The sequence below is a fragment of the Hylobates moloch genome, unplaced genomic scaffold (assembly GCF_009828535.3).
Source record: "Hylobates moloch isolate HMO894 unplaced genomic scaffold, HMol_V3 SCAFFOLD_29, whole genome shotgun sequence".
Taxonomy (NCBI): Eukaryota; Metazoa; Chordata; class Mammalia; order Primates; family Hylobatidae; genus Hylobates; species Hylobates moloch.
Window position 1 is genome coordinate 1122878 of NW_026652304.1, and position 12347 is coordinate 1135224.

Sequence of the window (12347 nt, forward strand, 5' to 3'; positions counted from 1 at the left end):
CAGTGATCAGACAACGATGGAATGTGGGTGAATGAACAGGGCAGGCATCTGCGCGGTGATTAAACACCAAGGGAAGACTGTCTTCCCAAGTCCGTGACCCGCGCCAGAGTTTTGCATCCACATATAAAATATGTCTCTTTGTCTCTACTAGAGAGGAAAAAGAAATGGAATTGGAAGGACAGGGAGATTGAAAGGTAGCGAGAGAAGCTGGAGAAGAGAGTGAAAAGACCGCTTACTCGATTTGAAATTAGTAAGATGTTCCTTGGGCTGGCCTGAGGACCCAAGGTCATAGGTGGATCTTCGCATGGAGTGAGGGTGAGGGCAGGGGACCGGTCTCCCGAAGGAGTCCCCCTGTCCCAGGTCTTCAGCACCAAATGTCACATGCATCTGTGTGAAGAGCCCACCAAACAGGCTTTGTGTGAGCAATAAAGCTTTTTAATCACCCGAGGGCAGGCAGACTGAGTCCAGAAAAGGAGTCAGCAAAGGGAGATAGGGGTGGGGCAGTTTTATAGGATTTGGGTGGGTAGTGGAAAATTACAGTCAAAGGGGCAGGGGCGGGGGTTATAAGGTACTTGGTGGGTAGCTTCTGATATTCATTGTCCAGGAGAAGGAATTTCACAAGGTCAATTGATTAGTTAGGGTGGGGCAGGAACAAATCACAATGGTGAAATGTCATCAGTTAAGGCAGGAACCAGCCATTTTCACTTCTTTTGTGGTTCTTCAATTGCCTCAGCCATCTGGATGTATACGTGCAGACTTGGGCTCAGAGGCCTGACAAGGATTTTGGATAGTTGTCCCTAGATATTCACAAGTGATTGGTTCCAGGATCCCCCAAGATAGCAAAATTTATGATGCTGAAGTTCCTGATATAAAATACCATAGTATTTGCATATAACCTACACATATCCTCCCATATACTTTTATCTCTAGATTATGTATAATACCTAACACAATGTAAATGCTATTTAAATAGTTGTTATACTGTGTTGTATTTTGTTTGTATTATCTTTTTTGCTGTATTGTTATTTTTATTGTTTATTTTCTGACTATTTTCAATCTGCTATTGATTGAATCTAAGAACACAGAGGGCTGACTTTATATAATGCATTTGGGTGAATATTAGCGCTGAGGTTGTCACAGGATCATAGAGAAGTATTCTTAGTATATGATTCCTTCGCCAGCAGCGTCAGATTCACCTGGGAACTTAGACATACGGATTTTTGGCTCTACCCCACATCTACTCAGCCAGAAACTCTGGGGGTGGTGCCCAGCAATTTGTGTTTTTATAAGCCTCTCAGATGATTCTAGTGTGTCCTAAGTGTGAGAACCACTGGCACAGGAGACAGATGCCCTCACTCAGACTTCTGGTTTAGAAAAAGCTTCCTAGAGTAGGTTGTGCCTGAGCCGAGTTCTGAAAAAGGCATTATCCAAGGGAAAATGTGGTTAAGTGTTTAGGCAGAAGATGACTGCTTTGCAAGACAAGAAAGTGAGGGAAGGCATGGATCATGAGAATGTGACAACCTCTGTACTAGACATGCTACATAGATTACCTCTAATTCTCACCAAAACCATTGAAAGGGTCCGTGATGATTTAACACACCCTTTAGTACATCCTGTAGTACAACAGTAGAGAGGTTAATGAAAAAAAAAAAAAAAAAAAAAAGACACACCAAGCTCACAGAGCAAATGCATGGCAAAGCCAGAATTTGAAACCAGTTTAGCCTGCCTCCATAAATGGCATTCTTTCCACTCTGCAACATCACCTGCCAAGGGGGACAGTCATTTTACCTGTGTCACAGCATTATCAGCAGCAAGTGAGATGCTGGAGTTGAAAGCTGCTTTGTAAATGCCGAAAAATCATGTTCGGTATGATTATGAATACTTGGCATTTTTATGAGACACTACATCTTAAGGAAAAGTTAGGATATTTTCACTAAATCAATGCTATTATAGAATGGCCCTTGCCATTACTTGTGAAAATAAGTATGAAAATCTCAATTTTATTTTTCATTTTTGAGATGAGTGGTGACCTGGATACATTTATTCACCAAATAATTTGGTAAATCTCTAATAGGTATTAAGTTCCCGGGGTCTAGAATACCGTGTTGAACAAGATAAATGTGTTTTCTGTCCACATGGAGATTGTAATACCTAATATCAATTTAAATAGTAATATAGACAAGTCACCCAATGGTATTCTGGGTGTAACTTCTCAAATTCAGTCAAAATGAATCCCATCTAGACTGTCTTCTGGGTTACCAATGGCCTTGGGTAGGAAGTAACCCACAGGACTGTGTTTCTACTCCAGCTATTACTCTTATTATTTGTGTACTTAGGAAATTCCCTCCTGGGTACATTTCTTTATTAAATTAGTGTTACTTGGCAAAAAAAAAATGGAGTTGGTTAATTTCATTATTCAATACGATAACTAAGATATTTTTCTAGAGTTAACTTTTGCTTCTTACTGTCCTAAGGGGGTGGGGGTGAGGAGAAAGAAAATTTTTCAGAGACAGTTGGGACTTACTAAATATTAAGTCTTTTCTAGAATCAGTCAAGTATTAATCAGCAATTAAATAAATGCACAGATACTAATACAATTGTAATGTCTCCTCATTTCCAGAGAGAAGACAGGCTAATTTTTAAGGAAATGAAAGTTTGGATAGAACAATTTGAGAAAGATTTGACAAGAGCACAGATGGTGGAATCAAATTTACAGGATAAATATCAGGTAATGTATGGAAAAGCTTTTTGAATTTTTCAAAAGCTATTTTTGACTAATATTTATATACGTCATTTGATCTCTGTTTAATGTTTCAAATTACGTTAATGAGAAAAGTCTTTAAAGACATAACATTCATTACCCTAAGTTTGCATATAATTTAATAATTGTATTTCTAACTTATGTAGATAGTCTTAAGTTGCATTGTGTCCACACTATATATGGAGCACTGAGGCTTTATCACTTTTCCGTAACTCAGCCTTATAGATGACTCGGAAAACAAATGCAGAGTCATTGTGTTTATAGAACTCATGATTTTTTTTTTTTTGAGATGGAGTCTCACTCTGTCACCCAGGCTGGAGTGCAGTGGCGTGATCTTGGCTCACTGCAAGCTCCACCTCCCAGGTTCACACCATTCTGCCTCAGCCTCCCGAGTAGCTGGGACTACAGGTGCCTGCCACCACACCCAGCTAATTTTTTGTATTTTTAGTAGAGATGGGGTTTCACCGTGTGAAAGGATGGTCTCGATCTCCTCACCTCGTGATCCACCTGCCTCGGCCTCCCAAGTGCTGGGATTACAGGCATGAGCCACCACGCCCGGCCAGAACTCATGATCTTATAGATCTCACCTAACCCAAAAATCTACCAAGAACAAAGAGTTGAGTCAAATTGAAAATTAGTATAAAATAAGCTGAATTTAACAAAGGATTGCAACATGAGTATTGGAGGGTCCCTTAAAGGGATCAGTTTCGACTGCGACCTGCCTAGTCCAACACCACTGCATTCAAGTTGAGCTCAGAGTTAATGTTTTTCCCCAGTCTGACTACAGTGTCATTAATTGGACTTCTGCTTCCAATTTTCACTTCCAAGACACAAAACACAGTTTATTCCCATTTAAAAAGTGTGATTTCAATAGCAAAGACACAGAATCAACCCAAACATCCATCAATGTAGACTGGAGAAATAAAATATGGTACATATACACCATGGAATACTAGGCTGCCATCTAAAGGAACAAGATCATGCCCTTTGCAGGGACATGGATGGAACTGGAAGTCATTATCCTTAGCAAACTAATGCAGGAACAGAAAACCAAACCCTGCATGTTCTCACTTATAAGTGGGAGCTGAACAAGGAGAACACATGGACACATGGAGGAACAACACACGCTGAGGCCTGTGGGGGAGTGGGAGAAGGAGAGCATCAGGAAGAATAGCTAATGGATGCTGGGCTTAGTACCTAGGTGACGGGTTGATCTGTGCAGCAGACCACCATGGCACATGATTACCTATGTAACAAATCTTCCTGTACATGTACCCTAGAACTCAAAATAAAAGTTGAAGAAAAAATAAAAATTAATAAAAATTGTGATTTATTTGATGCAGCATTATCATTTTTCCCAGTGTAAAGCATCACTCCATTTTAGTGGCAAAATTAAATATAGTATATTCTGAATTATATTCTGTAATATATTCTACTCGACATCATATTTCAGTCATTTCTGCTACAGAAAGAGGTCAAATAAAGTGAGAACTTCAACATGGTAGACAAAAGATTTATCTATGGCATTAGTGATTTTATGTAATCATATCTTTAAAATATGCCTGAATTTAGATGGATGATAGCATCAATATTATAGTTGTCAAACTTAGCAAAGCAATAAATATGTGGTTAATATGTGTGTACTCTTTTGCTTTGAAATTCAATGTAAGCTTTTTTCCCCAAAATAAAAATTTCTGGGCTGGGATCCATTAAAAAATGATTAAGCTAGTAAATGGAGAAAAGAATTGCAAGAACAGAGTGAATATACTTATTTAGTCCACTGATGAGGTTTTAGGTTTGGCATCAATTATCAAAAAATAAATTCCAAGTTATAAAGCTACCTGTTATACAGATGCTAGTTCATGAGGGAAACAAAGGCTTAGAAAAGCAAAAAACAGAAACACTCCTTTCAGCCCGAAGGTGATCACTAGTCTCTTAAAAATGGGTTTAGAGACTATCTGAAATCTGAATTTAGGGAAAATTTCATTTCATCTTTACATTATGTAATCAGCATTTTAAATCTCTTTCAGTCTATAGCAAATGCTGCATTTTCCAGTTTTTTTCACTCAGAATCCTGTGGAATAAAATTAAAAAGTTGATTTTATGTTTTTTTTTTTTTAAATTTATTTTTATTTTTTATTTTTTTTATCTATTTTTTAAACGGAGTCTCACTCTGTCGCCAAGCTGGAGTGTAGTGGCGTGATCGTGATCTCAGCTCACTGCAACCTCCGCCTCCCAGGTTCAAGCGATTCTCCTGCCTCAGCCTCCTGAGTAGCTGGGACTACAGGCGTGTGCCACTATGCTCGGCTAATTTTTGTATTTTTAATAGAGACGGGGTTTCACCATGTTGGCCAGGATGGTCTCAATCTCTTGACCTCGTGACCTGCCCGCCTCGATCTCCGAAAGTACTGGGGTTACAGGCATGAGCCACCGTGCCCAGCCTATGTTTTGGTATTTTTAAAATTCCATTCAATTAGAGAAAATGGAAGAAAAACTTGTAGGTAAAATTCTAGTTCACTATCTCCCCCCAGTGTTCTTCATGTGAATTTACATGTTTGTTTATAATTTTGAAATTCTTTTAGTTGTGTTATCTGCTAACTTTTGTGGGGCCATTCTCCTGTTCTGCAACATAATTGCACATTTTAATTATATTTTCATTTTATGTTTAGATTTGGAGTCACATTTTAGGATGGGTTAATTTAATTAATGTAAAATATAAAACTTTAAAAATTGTTTTAATGTTAGCGTTAAGCTTATAGTTAAGTCTACATATAATACATTGATGTCAACTGTACTGTGACATACTTAATATTTTAATACCATGAAATTAAAGCAAAGGATTATCATGTAAACATGGTCCCCTAAAGTAAACCTCTTTATGCAGGCTTACTTAAACACAAATCTAGACAGCTTTAATTCTGCATTATTTTGATATATGCAATTTCTATTTGTAAATTGTTTGGTACTTGAAATAAAGCAACTATCTTGATTATTAGCTAAGATTTATACTCCTGTTTACTATGATTTCCTGACAAACATATACTGGTATATAAATTCCTTGACTGGAAATGAGAAATCCTAGGCTTTAGTCCTACCTCTACTACTTGTCCTTGATAAGTCATTTCTGGGCTTCAGAATAATAATGCATGTGTAGGGTGATGGAGAGAACCAGAGAGAATGATATGCAGAAAGCACTTAGCACAGGGTCAAGCTATGTCAGGGCTTGATGAATGACAGCTGCTATTAGTATCATAACTACCATTATTATTAATGACATATATTGAGTGTTATCCAAATAGAAAAGATTGTTATTTAGGAAATGTGGTTTCCTTTGCTTTTGCTTTTTTTGACTCATTGCCATACTGTTGCTGTTTTTCCTCTTTTAGTCATTTAAGCACTTCAGAGTTCAATATGAAATGAAGAGGAAACAGATTGAACACATAATACAACCATTACATAGAGACGGTAAATTGTCACTTGACCAAGCATTGGTAAAACAATCTTGGGATAGAGTGACCTCCAGGGTAAGTTCTCCCACAATTAGTTGTACTGAGCTTAATAAATTTAGAAAGGAATATTTTTCATCATCTATTTCTACACAGTGATATGGCAACAGGTTCTACTGCCTCTGTCTGAGGCTAGAAAGACTTAACTATGGGAGAATCTTTGCCTCCTTGTCTAGTTTTCCTGTAAGTTAATGGAAGTCTTTGGTTTAACAAGCTTTTCTTGCCTTGGCTTCCCGTATGTGATATCAGCCATTGACTAGATGATAGATTAAAATCCTGAGACCATCTGGATCACTTCACACTTTACACAACTTCTTTCTGAGTGGTTTAGAAGAGGTGACTCTCTGGTCTTGTAGCAGATTCTCCAGAGCGGAGCCACAGCAACTTCTTGTATTCCAAAATCATGTTTCATCAACAGTTAATGACCTTCCTGTGTTGACATACAGTTTTACATTCTTTAATTCAAGCATCTTTTTCATCTGATCATGAATCTGAAGGAAAACTGCTCAGTATCTTTCATATTCGTATTATGCTTAAAGACCAAGATTTCAAACCCCTGGAACACTTCTATCACTAATAAGAATATTTGTTTGAACTTACCATATATTCTTTATTTTATTTTATTTTGTTTTTGAGATAGTGTCTTGCTCTGTCACCCAGGCTAAAGTGCAGTGGCACAATCACAGCTCACTGCAGCTTCAACCTCCTTGGCTCAAGCAATCATCCTACCTCAGCCTCCCAAGTAGCTGGGACCACAGGCATGTACCACCATGCTTGGCTAATTTTTTTGTTTGTTTGTTTGTTTGTTTGTTTTTATAGAGATGAGATCTCACTATATTGCCCAGGCTGGTTTTAAACTCCTGGGCTCAAGCATCTCACCCATCTTGGCTTCCCAAATTTCTGGGATTACAGGAGTGAGCCACTGCACCCAGCCTAATTTTTTTTTGATAGTCTCATTTTTTCTAGTGACTTCATTAAAGAATAGGCTAGTTCTTAAGCACCTCAAGTCATCCCACTTGGCATTCCAGTAAGCTAGGAAATGTGTCTGAGAAGTGGGTAAAATGGAAGAGATGGAGAGAAGGGTAGACAATCATAGGATTATAGAAAGAATCCTTTAAACCCGTCTTTGTCCAGAGCTGCTTAGATAACCCTCATTTTTCTGAACTTGTTCTGATCATGTGAGAGGTTTTAATGGGATTCTCATTCCGACGACCAAGATACACATCTTCCAGGTGTATAACTGCTGCATCCTCCAAGCATGTCAGCAAACCTGATCCCTTCCCTTTCAGCAAAAGCCACACTGAAAATCAGTGGGTGCTTCATGCTACTCCTGTAAGAGGAAAATTGCTTACACTTCTAACGATATTCTTCCATGTTTAAGATGTATTTTCAGTTTCCTCAAAATTTGCTTTTAACTGTAATTTTCTCCCCATCCCTAAAGTATCAAACTCAGAACACAGACATTTGCTTATTTGATATTTATTAACTTAGCCTGAAATCATTAACTTAAAGCTTTATGTATGCTTTACTATTATTTGGGGGTAATTTTATAAATTGCCATCTGTATTAAAGATATTTTACTTTTCTGCTTTTTAAATTGTAGCTCTTTGACTGGCATATACAGCTTGATAAATCTCTTCCTGCACCTCTGGGCACCATAGGTGCCTGGCTCTACAGAGCGGAGGTGGCCCTGAGAGAGGAAATAACCATTCAGCAGGTCCATGAGGAAACAGCAAACACGATACAACGGAAACTTGAGCAACATAAGGTAAAAATTCTGATTGGAAAATCTTGCAGCATAACAGCCCTAGTGTGGTCTGGAGAGGAAGCCTAGTTACAACCTGCCCTGGCGGGGACGCCCCAAATATTGGTTCTGCATGACGAGAGATGTCACACCTTCTTAGAGTTCTCTAATTTGATTGTTTCTTTCTTACACTGGTTAATGACAGTTCCAGTAGGTTGATTTCCTGAGAGATTTTCCATACCTGTGTGGTATTTTTTTCATCTGCAGCTATCTTTATTATTTCTGTTGTTACATGTTATTTTTCAAAAGATAAGCATAGATGGTATGCATTTACATAATAATGTGGCTGGTCATTGGCTCCAGACCTCATTTCTGCCTCCATTCTCAAAGGAAGGCAGGCAAAAGTTCTTATGTCCTGGTGTTGTGGGGTGGGGGTAGAAGGAATGGAGGCTGTAGGAAGTGGTGGGGTTAGGCTTTGATGGTCTCTTAGTCATTTGGGATGTTTTAAAATTAATATATGATCAGTTGTGTACGGTATAATTTCCAATATACTTCCTCTTTTTGTTTTGTGATGTTGCAGGCCTAACTAAAAATGCTGTTTTTCATTAACATCACATTAATGCAATCTTGCATTTTATGCAATTGAATTTGTATACTTAATTTGCTGTAATGTGGTGGGGTATTCCTGCATATGTGAAAAATAGAGATTTCTGCTCCTGACTACACATGGGCAATGTATAGCCCATGTATATTTTCTGCCAAATTATTGATATTTAAAAAAAATTACCCCAAGGAAATACACTGTCCTGTATTCTAGACAAGATCATAAAGCAAATTCACAACAGATTTTATTTTATGCCTCTCTGGGGCTTTACTTTTGGAGCTAGATATACAGAGACACAGAGATGTGATGCCATTGCCGATCTTGGCCATTTCAACTCAACAGACTCAACCTCAGAAAAACTCATCAAACCAGACGGCCACAGCAAGATTTGATGGTCCGCAGAGGCCATCACTCAGGGTCCTGCCTCCATTTCCTGTTGGCCTTTTCTGATACTCAGTGCCTTCAGACACTTTTAAAGTTGCTGATTATCTCTTAGCTCCTCTCCTCCCCCAACCACCAATGCAGACAAACACACACACTGAACTCTCTGTCATCTGGCTTCTCAGATGCAAGCGTCACTTTGGGGTCTTCTTCATCTGTGCAGATACTCACACATAAAAGCTGGGCCTGCTTATCTGTGCCTTAGTGCCCTAAAGTGGGGGCAGCTGTGCTGTAAGGGACCCAGCGTTCAGGCCTCATACGAGATCAAGTCAGAAGAATTTTCCTGAGATTGAATCAGTTTCCTGGGCCATGTCAATTTTGAGACCACCCCAGTATATTAAAAATAGAGGAAAGTGTGAAAACAGTATTACACAAACAATAACATCTTTAACAAATTAGCAATTAAGCATATATAACACACAATAATTTTTTTCATGTAAAACTTAATTTCAACTATTTTATTTTACCTTAACTGGCATTTGTTTATTTATTTATTTTTAAATTTTAAATTCAGGGGGTACATGTGCATGTTTGTTACATGAGTATATTACATAATGGTGGGGATTAGGATTCTAGTATACCTGTTAGCTACATATGAAACTATTTTAATTGATGTAAATATTTGATACTAAAGAAGTCAATTTAGAATTTTAAATGAAATGTAGAATGTATATTTATTGAGAATTAAATACGTTAATTCAGCAAACAGGCATGGTAGCAAATATTCCTACTATATGCAGGTTTTCAGCTCCAGGGCAACAGGTGAGGGCACGGACGAGGTCCGGGCATTTGTGGTGCCTCCAATCTAGAGGTCTGAGAAGCATCTACACAATTGTTCTTTATATAATACCTTTAACTTTGACTTAAATGTCCCACCACAGAGAAAATGCCTGACAATGTAACTGCTATTTACTAGTTAATTATAACAGTTTGTAGAAATATTAATTCAAGGCACACTATAGACAGTAATATCTCCTACGGGGGAGTGAGTCCTAAGTTGGCCAATGCACATGCTGTCTGTGTGTTTCAATGGCTATATGATTTCAGTCCCTTCATGAGCCCTTCTAGCTCCTTTGAGAGACAGAGAGAGAGAGAGAAACCCTGTGCCAACCCCCAAGAATGCAGCTAGAACAATTTCTCTGCCAAAGTCTAGTGAACAAAGCATAAAAACCAGAAATGAAGTGGATCAGGGAGAGAGAGAGGGGCAGGAGCTGGAGAAAATGGTTATCTGAGGCAAACAAACAAACAAAAACCCAGAAAGGACTAGACTAAAGAGAAAACCAAGGAATGTAATCAAGAGATAAAGGTAAAAAGCAGAGATAGGGGCTCAGGCCAGGTTCAAGGTGAATATTAGAATGATCTTTTTATTGAGGTAGGAACTTTTACTAGGCCTGGGCATGGGTATTTAAAGTAGCTCATAAAACAATTAAATTGTCAATTTTAAAATCAATTCTCATTTATTGAAAAATATATATTAGGAGCCTATAATAAGCTAAGATTTGAGGGTGAAAAGTTTGAATTATTATTATTGAAATGGAGGCTCATTTTGTCACTCTCAGGCTGGAGTGCAATGGCACGATCTCAGCTCATTGCAACCTCTACTTCCCAGGTTCAAGCGATTCTCCTGCCTCAGCCTCCCATGTAGCTGGGATTTCAGGCATCTGCCACCATGCCTGGCTAATATTTGTATTTTTAGTAAAGATGTGGTTTCACCATGTTGGCCAGGCTGGCCTTGAACTCCTGACCTCAAGTGATCCGCCTGCCTCAGCCTCCCAAAGTGCTGGGATTACAGGCATGAGCCACCACACCTGGCCAAGTTTGACTTATTAAAACAACTAAAAATTATAAGTTTCCTCAATGGCACTAACTCAGTCTCTCGATTTGACGTAACACCTCTACGCTGGTATATTGGGCTCACTTGGAGATGCCATAAATTGGGAAAATCACAATTGAGGACTCATTGATGTATGATCAAGAATGTTTGGGAATATTGTCTTCCCATCTTGGTCTAAAAAGCAATTCTGATTTTTGTCAAGAAAACTTGAACAGTCTATCAAAGTTACAATGCTTGCTTTTTTTCATTATTCACACCTTTTAAAAAAAAACACAATTTCAACACTTAATGCATAGGCAATGTTTGCAAGTTGGATTCAAATCATTTTTTAAATGCGTGTTTCCAGGAGTTCACTTTGTGAATGGTTCTGCCAATGGTTTTGTTTTACTATTTGTGAAAAATTAACATATATATGTAAGAACATATTTATTCTGCAAAACATAGTGTACTGTATTATCTTTTCTATTTTGCAGTTACCCTAATGTTCAGTTATCTAGAAAAACAACAATAACCACAGCCAACTATTATGGAGGACTTAACCATGCTTCCGTCCTAAGTATTTGATTTTTACCAAACACTTAACATGATGGATGTGAGATAGGTATTATTATCCTCTTTTGCTGATGAGGAAAGTGTAGGCAGAGAGGGGTTAAGTGACTTGCCCAAGGTCACATAGCTGATGAGCCAGGTTGTCTTCAGCACTAGGCTTAAAACATGACCACAAAGCTATTGCTTATCGTACTTGTAGAGTGATTATACTGACTAATTTATTATTCTTAGTATTGCTTTGGCAAAGTAAGGCTTTCAGTCATAAGGAATCATGAAAGTAGCCATCAGACTCTGCCACCTGCTACACATCCTTACTGCAGTTACCAAACCTACCTAGGTCACTTTCCCTGCTTTCTTGAAGATTTTATTTCCTGGATAACAATGCATGTCGTAATTCTTAATAACTTCAGTAACCTAGAGATGATCCTCCCAATATTTTAACCTCGCAGGTTCTTGACCTCCTCTTCCCTGAGGATCCTGTCCTACACCCAACGCTAGCCACTCACTCCACAGTCATAGCCTAGAATGCTCATCACCAGTAAATGAGACCCCTCCACAAGCTCTTTGTCAAGTACCTTCCTCTCCAGTCAGACAAGGCTTCATCTCCTCTGTGCCCTATAATCTGTTACCCTACCACCTTTTCACTGTATCCTGTTCTCTTTACCACCTCCCTTTGTGCTCTGCTTAAATGCAATGTAAAAGCCCCACTCGTCCACATCCTCACTTGCCTTGTCCATATTTCACTTTGTTTTACTGTCCTGGTAAAAACACAGTGCCGGTGAAAGTGAGCTCTTTGCCTAGTTCATGCCCACACACATGTAGCTGACTGTGGCTGGAGAAAAACACACCCCCAGGCGCGATGAGTAACCCAAGTGGGCCCTTAATGGTGCCTGGCAATCAGAAGGCAT

General features: G+C 38.6%; 1 protein-coding gene across 1 annotated transcript in view; it reads left to right on the plus strand.

The window, feature by feature from the left end:
* The window catches only part of LOC116463206 (nesprin-1), a 532426-nt gene that overhangs the window by 152068 nt on the left and 368011 nt on the right, over positions 1-12347 (plus strand). Inside the window, exons 12-14 of the mRNA XM_032146204.2 lie at positions 2621-2728; positions 6148-6285; positions 7871-8035. Of these exons, the coding sequence (XP_032002095.1) occupies positions 2621-2728; positions 6148-6285; positions 7871-8035 (411 nt within the window). The remainder of the gene's footprint in view (positions 1-2620; positions 2729-6147; positions 6286-7870; positions 8036-12347) is intronic.